A 17,953-nucleotide genomic window follows, 5' to 3' on the forward strand; every position below is an offset into this window, starting at 1 on the left:
ATCTATCTGTCTATCTATCCATCCATCCATCCATCTCTCACATTCTGAGTATCCTTTGGCAAGAGAGAGATTTTTCAGTATCCTTCATAGCTATTTTGTTTGACCACCAAGTGGGCAACATTTTCTACCCTTTGTGGTCAATATATCAAGATAAATGGACAGTTAGATTACCCCCCCCTTGCTCCAAGCTTTGGAGAAGGCTTGGAATCAATATGTTTTCTTTTAAAATTTTACATAATTTACTATAGAAATGCATAAATGTTGTAATTATAGCATGGAAAATATGAAAAAATTAATAAAGCAACATCACGTTTATATATAAAACTACAATATACAAAACAAATAGATATATATTACATATGCATAAAAATCTATCTCAGAGAGAGAGAGAGAGAGAGAGAGAGAGAGAGAGAGAGAGAGAGAGAGAGAGAGAGAGAGAGAGAGAGAGAGAGAGACTCAGACTCTTTGGCCAGGTGCTAACCCTTTTTTTTTTATGAGTTACACCTTCATCCCTCCCCCTAAGTCGGATACAGAAAAAGATCAGGGATTGAATTCAAATCTTACTAATTCAATATATTTTCTTTAATGAATTGATATTTTGCTGTGTTTACATTAATATAATATTTGAAAACTAGTAAATCATATCGTACAACACAAATAAACATACATATTACATATGCATAAAAATTCTCTCATCTCAGTAATAGAGAGAGAGAACTGAGAAAGAAAAGGAAAGAGAGAGAGAATTATTATTTATATTATTTAATGTTATTTAATCTTATTAAACTTAATATTATTTGAAAATTAGTACTGTAAATCATTATTTTATCATAAAGTGTATATGTACATACAGTACAGTATTTAGTCACAAAAATAATATAAAAATACAGAATATTGCTTTATGAAAAAATCTGCGGATGGGTGAGTTTTCCTGAGAATAATTTATAGATAGGTTCCCCGGAAAATTCTGCGAATTCTGAGAATGTGAATCTGGGGGCATTACTGTACTTAGGTTCCACAGGAAATTCCGCAAATTGTGAGAATGCGAATCCAGGGGGTTTACTGTACTCTCCTGCCACCTGTCAAACTTCCACCTGCTGTTACTACTCACAGGGAAGCAGTTCCCCTCTTGCTGACTCCTACTGTTCATTTGGTAGAGGGGGAAAGACGCTCAGTAAAATTTCTCACCATGAGCCTCTCTTCGTTTTGAGGGGTAGCTGTCGTCTGGAGGATGCTCTTTCTCAGAGCGAAGGGAAGAGCTCTCACCTAATCTGACCTTTGTTACAGGTGCAGTGGAGGCTGAGGGACTCAGAGAGATGTGGGCCTCCCTGGGCATCTCAAGTGAATTGAGTGTTTTGTCCCCTGCTGACCACCTGAAGGTGACCCTGACAACTTCAACAGTCACGGTCTCCACTGGCTCTTAGATTGCCCCCATCTGTCTGATTACTCCTCATATCTTGTTGTTGATGTATCCTCAAGTGTTGTCTTCGACCTGATTTCTGGTGGGAGGTACTCTTCCACTTACTTTCTTCGGTGCTGACCTCAGCTACTCTCAGGAAGAAGAGGAAGTCAAAGAAGAGAAGTAAGTTGTTTCTGTCATCTTCATCTTTATCATCTTCATCGTCAAGTGCTGTCACCTCTTCCCCTTCCTCCAAAGCTAGTAAGTGGAGAAAGAAGAAATCTGTTATATGTCTCCCTGCCCGAAGCCCAATCAAGCTTCCAGTGGTGAGTCCTATGCTCCAGAGATGGCTGATGGGACTCTTGCTAGTGGTACCATGAGTAAATGCTGTGCCTGTTGCCAAGTGCAAGGGTGCAACTGCAACCCAGAGTTCTCCAGATCCCTGGTATTCTGGTACCAGCCTTGGTAGTACCCCTACCTGCGCCGGTAAAGGTTCCCAGTGTACAGACCTGCAGCGCCCAGCGAGAGAAGGTGAACCAAGGGTAGGCAGGTGCTCCTTCCCCCACTCCCACTCTTCAGTGAGAGTGGCCTAGGTGTCACAGGGAAATGACTTAGCCCACACGGGCCATTCACCCAGACGTAGCAGGAGGAGGTCCCTCATTCAGTCTTCCTTTCTTCTAGAAGATCTAGCTGCTTTGAAGACTGTAGCATGTGCATGGGGCAGCCCCTGCCCACATTCATGCAAGCGGGACCGCTCTCCCCAACCCGAGCAGACGTTGTTACCGCTGGAAGGGGACTGCCAATATCATTGCTCACCTGTTAAGACTTCAGTCTTTGACAGGCTGGGGAAGGGTGCTCGCAATCCCTAACCTGTTCCCTCCCCCTCCTTTCAGTTTTCTGGGAGCCGGATGGGACCAGGTTTCGGGACCTGGTCCATTCTCAATCCAATCCCAGCCCCACCATGAAGGTTTATGTACCTGGGTCAGTCCTTGGACCAGACAGGTCATATGCCTGAGCAGTTGAGAGTTTGCCAGGGAACTCTGGTGAGTGTCTCTCTCCTGCAGAGGGAGCAACTTGGGAGGATTGGGAACTTGAGGGACCAGAGGGTCTTATGCCCCAGGACTCAGACACCCAAACTGCAGAGGCACTTTGTGGAGATCATTAAAATGATCTGTCCTTTTTATGGTCACAAGAAAGAGACTGGCCTGTCCTGCTTACCGTTCTTTGGCCATTGATTCTTTTTGAAAACTGTAGAAGGAACCCAGGGGCTCCAGTTGGCCTGCCATGGTCAAGCCTTGCTGACAGGGTTTCAGACCAGGTGAATTTTCATGTTTCTGGGCAAGAAATTCCCTTCGATCTAGCCAGTCCAGTAAGGTACTTCCTCTGCCTCTAGCTTGTCTGAGGAAATACTATTTTCCCTCAGAGTCCTTTGCCAACCAAACAGGTAGACCTGTACTTGACTCATCTGTCTTGGGTTGGCACTTGACTGTCTAAGTGAGGAGGGAGTCTCCCTCTCTCAGGTGGAGGCGGTGGCCCTGGAGTCAACTGCCTTGTTAGTGCTCCAAACAGTCTCTTAGTTTGATCTCTGGTCCCTTATAGTGGCCATGATTGCTTCCTCATCAGGAATCCCCAAGGAGGCTGCTGCTTTCAAGAGGCTGATGCTCACTGGAGGCAGGGCCATTACCTACTTGACTTATCAGACAGCAGACCTATGGTCAAACCTACTGCTTAAGAGGAGCGATGCAGTTTTGGCACTCAGGAACAGACCGGCACTGGGTTCCTCCTCTCTTTCCACAGAGGGAGGTGGAGGCCATGGTGGAGAAGCTTGTGGTCTTCATGTAGCACTGCAGGTCAGGCTGGCCCTTGAGCCATTGGGAAACTTGGCATTGACATGGAGTGGGAACCTGAGTAGTGGAAGTCCTCCGGGAAGGATGTCTACTTCCCTTCAAGTTTCTACCACCCCTCACTCTCGAACTGGTCCAATTCTAGACATGTGCTCCAAGTGTGCAGAAGGATCTCGGACTTCGGGATGAGGTGAATGTTATGCTTCAGAAAGGCGTTACGGGGGTCGTGAAGGATCAGTCTCCAGGTTTTTACAGCTGTCTGTTCCTGATGGAGAAGGTGACAGGCGGTTGGAGACCGACTGTCAACCTCTCTCCTTTGAACCTGTTCATTTGCCAGACCTGGTTCATGATGGAAATGGTTCAATCAGTTCTGTATTCCATCAGAGAGGGTGAATTCATGCTTTCAGTGGACCTAAAGGTTACAGTACATTTGAAAAATAAGGTGATACGAGCAGAAAGGGTCATTTATATTTAGGTATGTAATGTAATTTTGTAGCTAAAAAAAGTAAAGGTTACATAAACTTGATTTTTGCATTAGCAGCAGATCTATATTTATGAATATGATGCTAACTGTAGGAAATAGAGGGGTTCATATCTTTGAACTCTTGGAATGTAGTGTATTGAATAGTTAATTGCAATGTTGTTGTACAGTAGCATTTACTAAATACAGTCATATATACTGTATGCAGGTTTTGTATTCTTTTTCTTATCACAGTTACAGGTCTATAACAATTTTTAGTTTTCTGTAAAAGAAAACTACTATTGAGATGGCTTTGTCTGCCTGTCTGCAGGTTTTCTTTCCACCCTCAGATCTTAAAAACTACTGAGGCTAGAGGGCTGCAAATTGGTATATTGATCATCCACCCTCCAATCATCAAACATACCAAATTGCAGCCCTATAGCCTCAGTAGTTTTTATTTTATTTAAGGTTAAGGTTAGCCATGGCTTGTGCATCTGGCACCACTAGAGGTGCCAGTTGCTGACACATCTTCACTTGACCACATCTGGGGAGCAACTGAGCACTTCCCAGTCATGGCTGAGAGTTTCATATTGCAGCACATCGAGAGTTTCATGTAACATTATACGCTGTACAGAAAACTCGATTGCGCTGAACAAACTTTGGCACATTTTTCACTTGTTATTTTGTTGTTCAGACTGAATTGTATTTCTGAATTCAACAAATGAAAGTCTTCCAGTGTACTATCATTATTTAATCAGCTTCTCAAGGAAAAGCTTATCAAAATTTGTTATCAAAAGTGATTGTACTGCTGTTTGATGGCACAGTAAGTTGTCAGGAGACCTTTAAATGGAATTAATCGTTATCTTAACAATCAAGATAAAGTGTGACGTCTAAAAACACCCCTTGTTTAGGAAGAGAAATCACTTTATTCAGGCCTCATTTGAGCTCAGGAAGGGAAATCACTTCACTCAGACCACACAAGAAGGTTGTGCAATTGAACCTTATTTTTCCAAATAATAAAACTTTGACTGGTAATAGAATTTTGTCTGATTTTCATCAGTTTTGTGACTGATCCAGAAGTTGTGTATCTCTATGCTAACAGCTTAATATTGTGGTTTGTATGAAACAGATAGTTTACTGAACCATTGTTTTTATATCTTTCATGTGTTAGATAAATTTGATAATGGAATGAAATTACATATAGTACAGTATATGCTTGAGAAGAGTTAGTGGTAATAGCACAGAGTATAAATAAAACTTTTGCTGTGCAATTCCAGCAATTGTTACTGGCCTATTAGCACAATGGTAGAGTGTACATCTCAGCATGATGGGGATCCTGTGAGCAGTGAAGGGCAACTACCTCAAGGAATGGCTGAAGATACTGATGTACCACAACATGAAGAGCTGGAAGAAGTTGATCATGTAAGTAATATTTTGTCAAGAGAAAATTAGATGTTTTCATGCATGTAAATATGAAATGTGTAACACTGTAGTGTTTTGACAATTTGTTAATTCTGTTTTCACTGTTGATAGCCTCATCTCTCAATATAAGTTTCATGTAGTCAGGACTGTTGACATTAGCAAATGGTTCTTTATATTTAGCATATACAGTAAGATATTCACAGATAATATTGGTTACATTGTGTACAATATACAGTAGATAGACCAGCTTTAGTTATTTTCTTGCTTTGTATTATACATTTTTTTCCTCATATGATTAGAGGCAAAGGGGGTGTCTCTTACCTATGGTATTTTGGTAGTCCACTATATACTGTGTTAAAACCATTCTGTCTTTGTGGTATGATCTTTTTCTGTCTTTGTGGTATGATCTTTGTTACTTTTTAGTGTGCTTTTGTAGTGATAAAGCAGGATACTATAATGGATCAATTTGAGTTCAGCGAATAGTAGTTTTCCTTCTAGAAGTTTGCCGTCTTGCATTCATATTTGTTTTATTTTAATACAGTCATTAAATATCCCAGAGCATTTCAGGTGCTTAGTGTGAAATTTGAAATTGAATTTTATTTTTCTGTAAGAATATAGCTAAGGTGTCAAGATGACAAATTTTTAAGTTTTCTGGTGAAAGTTTAATGAAATATCAGTTTGATAGATTATTTCAGTAAAATACAGTAAGATGGCTTTTACCAAAAAATTTAGGTGTTTGTAAAAATTTTTAGTGCAGCATTGTTGATTTTCTCTGGAAGATTGCACATATTCAGAGATCTAGAGTATGCTGTGGTAGAAGGATGCTACATTATTGAGGTAAACGTTAAGGCAGTTCTCATGTTTGTTTTCTTATTTTTTAAACTTTATTTCCTTTTTATTGATCTTTGTATTTTTTGTTTTCAGGCTTCTGAAGGAGAGGTAGAAATAAGAGGATGCTCCTCCATCTGTGATCCACGTATGGCTGGCTTCAGATTTTCTTCCTTGATATTTATGTGTTTACTAGGATTTGGTAAGCATTTTTCTGTTTTTTTTTTTATGTTAATTGGTCATGAAAGCTTCTGTGGGTATCATTCCTTATCTGCTATCTTTTAAATACAGTTGTTGTATCATTATGCTTGACTATACCATCATAAATTGTAGTTTTTATGTAAGTAACTTACCAAGTAATTATATAGCTATAGTTTCCACTTAACGGCAGCTTAGATTCAAAATTTCGCGGGTAGCGCTTCAGTATAGTTTGTGTAGGCGATCAACCCATCCCAGTAACGGAATATTAGAACAATGTAGCAAACAATTCTCTTTTGTTTCCTGCCGTCTGTGGTGACAACACCTGGTCTGTTGGTAGCTTTTTTCATTATTTTCCTGTTATTGCCGGATTCCAATGGAGGATTCTTTATATCAATCAGCCAATTCATTAAGCCTGTAACTTTTGCAGTTATGAATTATTTACTGGACCTATGCTTCCTGGAAGCCTCCAGTAAATAAATTTTTTACATAACCGTCACACCTTCCTTTGCAGAACTCAAAGTGCTAGGGAAAGTAGTAAGGAGAGATGGGGGTTTTCATTATAATGTCTTACCAAAATACTGTAAAAGCTTTTATCTCTTAAGTTCGACATGTCCGAGATATAAATTTTCAAACTTTGTTTGGAACGCTGATATAATTGGCGGGAGACCCAACCCCACCGGATGCCGGTGGGGAAGGAGTGGAAGGCGACATATCCAGTAAGCAACCCCAGTTTCAATCTCGGGCGTATTGTGAACGCATCTCGCACGTCCGTTCGTCTCAAACTGTTTGGTTTACTTCATCTCGTTGCGCTTCTTTCTGGCGTCTCTTTTTGGTGAAGTACTCAATATCCTGTTTGTTAATCGAGCTAGCGTAGGTCTGTGAATTTGGTAGCTATGTCGGATTCCAGTTTCTCTGGATCTAGAGTTTGCGCAGGGAATGTGTGCTCTTCCAAACTGGTTAAACTTAAGTACGTCCGCCATTCTTTGTGTACGGCATGTAGGGGTCAGGAGTGTTCCCAGGAGAACACATGCAGTGAGTATATGGAATGGAGTTAGGAGTTTTGGCAAACGTACAGTTCCCATCAGGTAAAGCTGGTTAAGGATAGGGATAGGAAAGCTTTTAAGCGTAAGGAAGCTAGGCTATCTTCTTCGCGGTGGCATCGGCGTCATCTCCTTTGCCGGCTGTTCCTTCCTCCTCTTCTACCCCCTTCTCTACCGCTGCTCTTTCCCCTCCTCATATTCCCCCCTGTTCTTCACCAGCTTCTCAGTATGTTTTCCCCAAAGCCAAGCCCAGCCTCGAGGCTGATAAATCAGAATTCGTTCTTTTCAGAACTCAAATGGAAGCGCAAATGAACGTTTTCATGGAGTTGGTCTTAAGTTTAGTGCGTTCGCGCCATAGTCCGGGCGTTAGCGCTGGTGATGACGTCAGTGTTGGTGATAACAATGTGGTTGTTCGTGATCGTGTTTCAGGTGAGTCTGCTCGTTTTTCTGACTCTTTTGAGCAAAGGCAGCTGTCCCGCTCGCCTTCTGAGGCTAGAAGACAGTCCGGCGCTGGCGAAAAGGTCAGAAATTCTTGCCCACGAGCAGGCTCGTCCTCTAAGGCACTGGAAAGCCTTAGTCCTGGTGGTGATAGTAGTAAGCTTGACTCGTCGTCGAAGCGTCGAAAAGCTCCAAGGAGTCGCAAAAGTGAATCTTGCAAGGCCCCAGAGAGTCGTAGACGCGCAAGTTTGCGTAGTGTTTCTCCATCGACGCGTCGCTCTTCTCGCCATCGCTGACATCGCAGGATCGTGTCCCCAGAATCTTCGTCAAGACTGTCATCGTCGAAGTATCACTCCCTAAGGTTAAGTTCTTCAGATGAGAGTAGCAGCAGTTCATCTTCAGTCTCTTCATCTTCCAGCTCTTCAGATCCTCCCCCTTCTCGTCATCGCAAGTGGGATCATGCCTCTTGACCCTTAAAGAGGCAATCTTCTGATAATTCCTGCCCTAGGGACCCTAAACTCTTTAAGAAAAGGACAGCTAGCCCTACACGTGGTTACTCAGCGTGGGGTTCTGATCAAGAAGATACATTTCAGACGCTTCCTCCTAGGTCACCTAAGGCAGTCAAGATGCCTAGCCCTCTCCAGAAAGGTCTGCCTCAAGTGCCCGGGCCTCTCCTTCTTCCTCCTACACAGGAAGTGTCTGCTCCTTTGGCTTCATCCTCACCTTCCCAGGAATCTAGTCTGCTGGAAGAGAAGCTAAAAGGTAGTCCGCAAAGTCCTTGGTATTCCTGGGGACCAAGAAGTTGTTCCTCCTCAACTCCTGGACGATCTTGGCGCGGAACCGATTCTTTCTGGTGAAGAGGAAGGTCCCGTTGACTCAGGATGTTTGGCATCCTTTCTTGTGCCAATAAAGCCATAAGAGACGGCTCTTTGGAACTCACATCTCTCTTCACCTTTGGAGTTCTTAAGAAGAGAGAACTATGGTGTTCCTTCGCCACAAGAGGAGTCGCATCTTCTCAGAGATGCACTTTACTGTTTTCGCCGCTGGACTCGGCACATCTGTTTCCACAGTTGATTGTTGAGCAGATCGCATCACATCTGCAGAAGTCCATGCAGGATCTGCTGGCACAGTCATCTCAACACCCCAAGAGTTCGTCTGCATCGTTCATCCCAAGGTTCATCTCTCCACTTCATCAGCATCCCTTTCGTGGGAATAGACCAAAATTTCAATCAAGACTTTGTGCCAATCTGTGTTTTCAATCCAGACCCTCCAAGAAGAACTCCTCCTCTAAACTTCCACCCAAGAAGTGAGCCGGAAGTCCTACGTCCCCCAGTAGGAGCCAGGCTTCTCGTGTTCTGGGAGAAGTGGGATCTCAGGGGAGCAGAACTATGGACCATCAAAGTATTAAAGGAGGGGCTACTGCATCCTGTTTTTGGAGTCCTCCTTTAGTATCCTCTCCCATCGCTTTGACAGCCTTCTCAAAAGGCTCAAGAAAGACATTTGGACCTTTTGAAGGAAGTTTCCTCTCCTGAAGAAAGCCATAGAGGAAGTAGAAGACGTTCACTCTCAGGGCTTCTACAATCCTCTGTTTGTAGTTCCCAAAGTGTCAGGAGGCTGGAGACCGGTCCTGGACGTAAGCGCCCTCAATCACTTCGTAAAAACAACAAAGTTCAGGATGGAGACGAGCCAGTCAGTCATGGCTTCCATTCACCCGGACAATCATGCTGGATATGCAAGACGCATATCTTCATATTCCCATTCATCCAATTTCCAGGAAGTACCTCAGGTTCGTCTTCCAAGGAAAAGTCTAACAGTTTCGGTTCCTCTGCTTCGGCCTCTCCATGACCCCTTGAGTATTCTCTGGAGTCCTCTCTCCTCTTGCCAAGTGACTCCATCTAATCGGTATAAACATCAGCCTTTACGTGGACGACTGGCTTCTTCAATCACTCTCGAAGGAGAAGTGCATGAAGGACCTTCAGACAACTCTACAGCTTCTCTAGATCTAGGAATTCTTCTAAATCTCCAGAAATCGTAGTTGTTTCCGACACAGGAGATCCTTTATTTGGGGATGATTCTCAACTCCTGGACTTTTCAGGCTTTTCCGTCCCCCAAGAGGATCGCAAACTGCCTACAGACAATTCACAAGTTCCTCTCCCTTTCCTTGTGTTTGGCCCATCAATGGATAAGGCTTCTAGGGACTTTGTCATCCATCGAGACCTTCATCATGTTGGCCAGACTGCACAAGAGTTCTTCAATTCTTCCTCAAAGCCAATTGGGACAGGAAGACTCAGCCAGGCTCGGTAGTCTTTCCTTTCACTTAGGAGATAAAGTCAGATCTTCAGTGGTGGCTCCCCGAAGGAAGACTTTTGCAGTGGTTATATCCCTTCTCCCTCTGAGCCCTGATCTAGACTTCTACTTTGACGCTTCGGATCTGGGCTGGGGAGCTCTTCTAGGGGATCAAGAGGTTTCTGGGACATGGTCCCCAGAGGAAACTTCCCTTCACATCAGGGTAAAAGAGCTGAAGGCAGTTCATCCAGGCCTCCTACATTTCTCTTCACCGATCCGCAACAAGACAGTGGTTGTTCATGCAGACAACATCACGGCGCTGTCGTACATCAAGAAATGGGGGCACTCGTTCCTTCTCCCTCTGCCAGACTGCAAAGGACGTTCTTCTTTGGATGCACCAGAATCAAATGACCTGGTCACTCACTTTGTCCAGGGGAAATTAAACGTCCTGGTGGACAAGCTGAGCCGTCACAAGCAGGTCCTTCCTACCGAATGGACCCTGGACCACAGGTTTTGTGTCGAGCTTTGGGGATTGTGAGGCAAACCCTCATTAGACTTGTTTGCCACCTCAAGAAACAGTCATCTTCCTCTGTTCTTCTCTCCAGCCCCTGATCCCCTGGCTTGAGCGATGGACGCCGCTTCTAGATTGGTCGGGTCTGGACCTCTATGCCTTCTGGAACTCCCTTCAGCTTGGTCAGGGAAGTACTCCAGAAATTCATGTCTCACCACAACGTCTTAGTGACTCGTGACACCGTTCTGGCCCACGAAGGAACGGTTCCCAAACCTTCTTTGTCTTCTGGTTGACCTCCTGGGGCTGCTCAGACAGCCACACTTCAGGAGGTATCACCAAGGGTTATTCATTCTCACTCTGACAGGCTTCAGACTGTCAGGAAACTCGTCAGAGCGAAAGGTTTCTCAAGAGCAGCTGCGGAAGCTGTTGCAGAGTGCAGATGACAGTCTACTTTCAACATCTACTAGTTGAAGTGGACAGTGTGTCGATGGTGCCTCAGACATCACATCTCGTCTTCTGAGACTTCTTTAGCTCAGATTGCAGATATTCTCCTTTACCCGGAGACTTCTTTAGCTCAGATTGCAGGTATTCTCCTTTACCCGGAGACTTCTGAGAGTCTATCCTCATCCACCATTAAAGGATACCGAGCAATGCTTTCCTCAGTTTTCAAGCACAGAGGTTTGGATCTTTCATCTAATCATGATCATAATGATCTCCTTAGGTCTTTTGATACGTCCAAGCAAAAGTCTGATTTAGTGTCTTAGAACTTGGTTGTAGTCCTTAAGTGGCTTTCAGGCCCCCCTTTTGAGCTTCTCAGTTCTGCCTCTCTCAGGAACCTTTTGCAAAAGACCCTTTTTCTAGTAGCCCTGGCTACAGCTAAACGCATAAGTGAGCTACATGCGATCGACAAGAGGATTGGCTTCTCCCAAGGGGATGCAGTTTGCTCTTTCACCTTGGGATTCTTGGCTAAGAATGAGGATCCTTCTAAGCCTTGGCCTTGCTCATTCCATATCAAGAATTTAATGGATATTCTGGGCCCGAGTGAAAAGGAGAAGGTTCTTTCTCAGTCAGAGCACTGAGGTACTATCTGCATAGGACTGAAAAGATCAGAGGACCTTCTAGTAACCTCTGGTGTTCTCTCAAGAATCTCTCTTGCCCACTTTCTAAGAATGCCTTATTGCTCTTTATTAGAGACCTGACCTCTGAAGCACATTCCCGGAATCAGAAAGACACTTTTCCATTGATCAAAGTCAAAACTCATGAAATCAGAGCAGTAGCCACCTCTCTCGCCTTCAAACATAGTTTATCTCTCTCTTCTGTTCTTCAGTCAACCTTTTGGAGGTGCAAGTTGATCTTTGCGTCTCATTATTTAAAAGAAGTGGAAACAGTATTTGAAAACTGCAGTATCCTCAGACCTTTGGCAGTGGCTGGCATGGTATTGGGGGAAGAAGCATAGGAGAGATCCTGTCTCTCTTCTGTCTCTTCACCTTGTTATAAAGATGTCAAGAGTTTGGGGAACCCTGGGGGTACTGTGTACCTGGAGTGCCCACCACTTCGTTGGATGGGTAGTGGTTTTTTGTTGTGTCAGGGTTGGTGACAGGTGTTCTCTGGTTTGTTGTTATGGTACTGTGCCCAGGGCAAGGGCAACTTTTTTCCTGCATTACATCTTGTCAGCAATCAGGCATATCCTCCGTTGCAAGACTCCCACTGATGTAGAGGCAACTCTCGGCTCACCGTCACGCCACTACAGGTCAAGATGAGCACCAACCAGAGGCAGCCTTCATCTGCTGTAGCTCTCTTACCATGTAAGGAAGTGACAAGCATTGTCTCAGTGTAAGCCACCTTTTTCAGGTTCAGGTTTTTACCACACCTAATGTGTTGAATTAGAATAGTCCATTCATCCCACCTTGCTTGCAGTGTGGGATTCAGCTGAGTAATTACTTGGTAATTTACGTATATAAAAATGACATTTTTATAATAAAATTAAGTTTTATTCATAGTGCGCCCTCGACTTACGGCAGGGGATCTGTTCCAGCGCCTCACCTTAAGTCCATTTTTCTCCGTTAACGGCGCTTACTGGGCCGTAACTTGATGCTGCAAGAAGTTACATCGCTGTAAGTGCCATTAACTTGATGCCTATTTTTGTTATTAGCTCCGTCAACGGCGCCATAACTTGATGCAATATCAAGTTATGGCGCTGTAAAACGCCGTTAACGGTTCTGAAAAAGTGCTGTAAGATTGAATTGCCATAAGTCGGTGGCGCCGTAAGTTGAGGGCGCACTTCACCAAGTAATTACTGAATCAGGGCCCTCCCTTCTCCCCTCTGTTTCTATTGTTCACGGACTTTGCGGCAATAAATAGAATGACCCCACTGGCTTCTGTCGCTCCCTCTCTTGTGTTGCAGTGGGCGGGGCCTGTCGCACCCACTTTGCAACCGACGCGCTACTGCTAATTTTGAATTTAGGATGCTGCGCGAGCATAATCGTTAGCTAAGTAGTTACTTGGTAAGTATATATAAAACTTAATTTTATTTTAAAAATGTTTTTGGTTCAAGAAGAAGAGAGAGAAATGAAGTGAAACTGGACAATTTTCAAGTGTACCCTCTTTAATGAGCCTTTTATTATGTAAATGCTTGTTATACAAATTGATATCCTTTTTGGTTTGTTCCTTGAAAATGTATGCACAGTATGAGTATTGTGTATTTTCCTAAACTAACTGCATTCCAATTATTAAGTTTAACTCAACAGACTTTGGCCTTGTGGCAAACTTGTCATTGTATCTTTTCAGCCTTTCTGTAGCGCTGCCACAATTTTCTTACCTTGTTCACCCTTTGACTCACATGTTCCTCCATCTGTCAAGATCTGTAACTATTAATCTAAAATGTCAGTTGAAGGCCGCCACATACTGTGTATGTCTTCAGCATGCATACAATTATTTATCACAAAAATGACTTGTGAAGTTATTTTTCTAACCAAAATTTTATTACTACTGCAACTACTTTTATTACTATTATAGGGTGGACCTGGTGTCTTAAATTATTTATTCCCTTGTGAGGTCAGACTATACAGTAAACAGTTTGAACTTTTATCACCAAAGAATTTACTTATCTTTTGTTATCATCATTATTCTTAATACTTGTGAAATGATAAGTTTTACAAATGAAGATGGTTCTGATAAACATGTTTTTATCAATTAGAATTATCTGTTAACTGTTTATAAATCACATTCTTCTTGGTATTATGTTTTGCCTGAGCAGTGGTCCCACTCTAGCTGATAATGGGCTGTAGTTTTTGTACCTCTGTTTGATACAGAGGTTACATAATTGGATATGACATTTCCTGACAATACATGTCCTTCTTTTTGCTTGTTTTTTAGTATCTTAAGGCAAGTATTTTTTGGGGAATATTATATATTACAGATGAGGAAATACAGAGATGTGTGGTATTATTCAGAGGCTGGTAAACTGATTGAAAGTATAGGGAGGTGGGAAAAGCTGTTAGATACGTGTGGCAGGATGTGAACTAGTGGGAAGGCCCAGAAGATGAGCAAATACACTTATGGACCTAATGAGAAGAGAGAGAGGAAACTTTTCATGTCTATCCTAGTAAAAGAAAATTTGATAACAGTCTGATGTGTCTATCCTAGTAAAAGAAAATTTGATAACAGTCTGATGTAAAAATGCAAGTGATGATACTGTATAACAATTTTAAGGATTATGATTATGTAAGGTGATGCTTCTTCAGTTTTATATCTTGACCCAGTGGCAGTTCATCCAAATCAGTGTTCCTCTCTCTCTCTCTCTCTCCCTCTCCTCACCAGGTCTAGCTGTCAATTTATATTGACTTCTGATTAAGATATGTTTGGCTTAAAATGAACACTGAAAAAAGGTTGTAATTTCATCGTGACAAATTTTTAATGAGGGGGTGTGTCTATCACAGAAGCATTTGGTCTGTTACTTTTTTCCATGACAAGGGTTGTAAACCACATTTAAACTAATATAGGTTTTCAGTGTTAATTTTATTGAGATAATAGACAATTATATTAATAATTTTCATAAATTATGATAAAATTTCATATAAATTCTGGTAAAAAATTGATGTTTTAGGGGATTTGGATTTATTGTGTAGGTTAATCTTATATCTGGCAGTGCCGGGAAAAAAATGAAATGCCAGATGGAAAATGAGAATAAACCCAGAGAACTGAAGGAAAAGGTGACGTTAAAACGAAAATTTCATTTGTTTTGTCTGTTTTTGTATGTCTACCATGGGTTAGGGATTTGATTTTGAATTATAAACCTTTCTCAGGTGACACAGAGGCCACGTGCAAAATTTTGTCTGGGTCTGTCAAGCGGTTCGGATTTCTATAGTGGACAAACAAATATATATATATATATATATATATATATATATATATATATATATATATATATATATATATATATATATATACATACAGTCATACCTCGAAATTACGCGAGGTTAGGTTCCGGAGCCCCTCATGCAAGGTGAATTTTCGCATAAGTTTGGCATGGTCTTTAAAAATGCTAATAAATGTTTATTTCCAGAGTTTAAGTACTAATCATGCTCTCAAAGTATTAAGCTAACTTTTAAATGAAGTAAAGTTAGTGTAATTTTATTTAAAATTTAGCTTATTACCCTTAAAAAAGGAATACAGTAAATGGTTGACATAAAAATTGAATACTGCACAGTTTCATAATAGCGCATTTACAGTAGGGTGCGTACGTATACTAATGTTACCCCGAATTCATGGGATGCCGTTTTCTTTGTCACTTAGAGTAAAAGCTGTTTTCTTTGCGTCACTAGGCAAAACGTCACAGTCAACAAAAGTACAATTCCATAAAACATCGAAAACATGTACATAATGTTCGTAGAAGGTAGTACAGTACAGGTAAAATTCAATCAATTTAAAATTATATACTGTACAGGTAATGACATACAGAGAATAATAAGTTGTAAACGTATGTTTGAGCGCTAACTACGAATGAGAGAGAGAGAGAGAGAGAGAGAGAGAGAGAGAGAGAGAGAGAGAGAGAGAGAGAGAGAGAGAGAGAGAGAGAGAGAGATACTGTAATAAAGTAACTGTACTGCTTTTGTATCGTATTTATGCGCAAATATATAAAAAGGATTTTGACAAAGGAAAAATCTATTTCTGGGGGGAGACCTGTGTCACCTGGTGAAATAACCATTCAGCACTTATTTCTAGGTAAATCCATTGCTAAATCTACCAGAGAAAAAAGCTAAATGCAAAGCTGGAGTTACTACCCCCAGTGCAAGCTCCATAAAATGGAGTCGTGTATATGAAAGGGTGAGATTGTCACAATCACAGGCCTCCGCCCTGTAGACATTCCCAATGTCAAAAGTCCCCCCGAGCAAGGCGCCGATACAACGCCCGCACCACTCGCGGACTAACAACAAACCAGCGCCATCTGCATTCCATGTTAGCACCCACCACCTAAGAATGGTATTTTAACTAGGGGGGGAAAGGAAGAACAGAGGTGGGTCACCGGGTGACACAGGTCTCCCCCCAGAAATAGATTTTTCCTTTGTCAAAATCCTTTTTCTGGGTTATACGACCTGTGTCACCTGGTGAAATAATAACAGAGAATCAAAAAAGGATTTTGACAAAGGAAAAATCTATTTCTGGGGAGGGACCCATGTCACCCGGTGAAATAATCCATTCAGTACTTATTTCTAGGTAATTCCGTTGCTAGATACCAGAGAAAAGCTAAATGTAAAGCTGGGGTTACTACCCCCAGAGCGAGCTCCAAGAAATGGAGTCGTATATGGTAAAGGGTGAGATTGTCACAATCACGGGACCCTGCCCTATAAAGATTCCCAATGTCAAAGTCCCAACGAGAGAGGAGCCGACACAAGCCCATGCACTACTTGCGGACTGTACACAAGGCAACACTAGCCGCATTCCATGTTAGCACCCACCCCACTAGAATGATGTTTACCATGGGAGGGAGAGAATGAAAAAAACAGGGTGGGTCACGGGTGACACGGGCCCCTCCCAGAAATAGATTTTTCCTTTGTCAAAATCCTTTTTCTGGATCGGGTCCCGTGTCAGCCGGTGAAATAATAACAGAGAAATAAACATCATTCTTATGCTAATAAAGACTTAAAATAGAGACGTTGAAAACTAGGAGAATTCTACCTTGAACATTAGTAAGGTCCTCTAAATTCATGTAATGAAAATAATGTAAGTGGTCACCGTCTAAGATCATGAGCTTAGGATTGAACCTGAATAGGCTTGTATTAAGAAAATACTTTCTGCCTAATAGCAGACACAATGACAACAGTACCCCCTTTTTTAAAAAGAGATGATCTGACAAAATTAGAGGTCCTGTCGAAAAAAAGCCTGTAAGGAGAAAACTTGGCACAGAAACAGACCTTGTAAAGGGGAGTACTTTCCAAGGTGACCACCGAAAATGAGGACCTTCAACTGTAGAAAGAAAGTTAGGGTGAGGAATTCGCAACACTACCACTGATGAGGGGAAACCAAAATGATTGGTTCCGCTAGACAGGGCAGACAGTACAGGAAAACTAACACTAGAAGCTAAGCTGATTAAAAATTTTGGGTCTTCCCCAACAAGGAAAGGTAAGGACAAGATGATTGTTGGTTACCAAAGCTAACTCCGATACATTACTCAAAGACCAGGAAACCGAATGTGGACGGAGTACTGGTCTTAGACGAACACAGACCTTAGGGATGAAAGTTAAGAGCCTGTGAGTCTGGTTCCAACAAAACACTTTCCTCGAGGCCAATGCGGCCGCATCATTACTGTAGCTTTGAAAACTATGTGAAGAGTGCTAGTTACTTAACTGCAGAACCATACTGCAGTAGAGTAGGATCCCTTAACTGATTTTAGGAAAACAGTAATAACAGGACCAATATCAGTTTCCTCCTAAACTGTAAGATTCACAAAGACCACAAAGCCAGGGCATCAGAACTTGAGGGGCTGGCGAGGCTGAGTTTATACCAGATGTGACAGCTTGATAGTTTGTGGCTGAATTGGGTTGCAAACAGACCTACTTCCAGGGCCAGGAAAAGGTCACAAGACTACCTGAATGACGCTCCGTCTAAGGACTATTCCGACACCAGGGGGGAGGCCCTGGATAGGGAAAAAGTAGTGACCTTTTGGACCCCTACGAGAAGGGTGGTAGACAGAGGCACTTGTGTCTGTTGGTTATGGAGAAGAATGAACCATAACCTGAATGAAGCAACTCTAGTCCAAAACCACTTGTTTACGCAGCGCACTATTGCTGTTTTGTTCAGAACCAGCCTAAAATGAAACCTCTTGGGAGGAAGAAGTTTCCCAAGGACAGGAAGACTGCCACAGCCCTCCAAAGCGTTGATATGGAACTGCCGGAACGTGACCGACTAAGTTCCATGTACTTCATTGGGCCAAAAAATATCCACCCCACCCGCCCAGAGAGGTGACGGTGTGGAATACTGAGGCCGGAGGGGAAAGCTGGAGAGGAACTGACTTCGATAAGCACT

General features: G+C 42.4%; 1 protein-coding gene across 8 annotated transcripts in view; it reads left to right on the forward strand.

Moving 5' to 3' along the window:
• LOC136834331 (major facilitator superfamily domain-containing protein 1-like) overlaps nt 1-17,953 on the forward strand; it is a 126,828-nt gene that overhangs the window by 5,540 nt on the left and 103,335 nt on the right. For 5 of the 8 annotated variants that reach the window (XR_010851757.1, XR_010851758.1, XM_067096856.1 and 2 more), the window contains exons 2-3: nt 4,981-5,125; nt 6,050-6,155. Coding sequence is in view for 6 of the 8 variants with exons in the window: in XM_067096856.1 (XP_066952957.1) it covers nt 5,006-5,125; nt 6,050-6,155 (226 nt within the window). In the remaining 2 variants the exon portion in view is untranslated. Of the gene's footprint in view, nt 1-4,548; nt 4,818-4,980; nt 5,126-6,049; nt 6,156-17,953 lie in introns of those variants that run through there. The other 3 variants (XM_067096839.1, XM_067096861.1, XM_067096848.1) reach the window with 2 other exon arrangements.

The sequence above is a fragment of the Macrobrachium rosenbergii genome, chromosome 4 (genome assembly GCF_040412425.1).
Source record: "Macrobrachium rosenbergii isolate ZJJX-2024 chromosome 4, ASM4041242v1, whole genome shotgun sequence".
In the NCBI taxonomy this organism is placed as follows: domain Eukaryota; kingdom Metazoa; phylum Arthropoda; class Malacostraca; order Decapoda; family Palaemonidae; genus Macrobrachium; species Macrobrachium rosenbergii.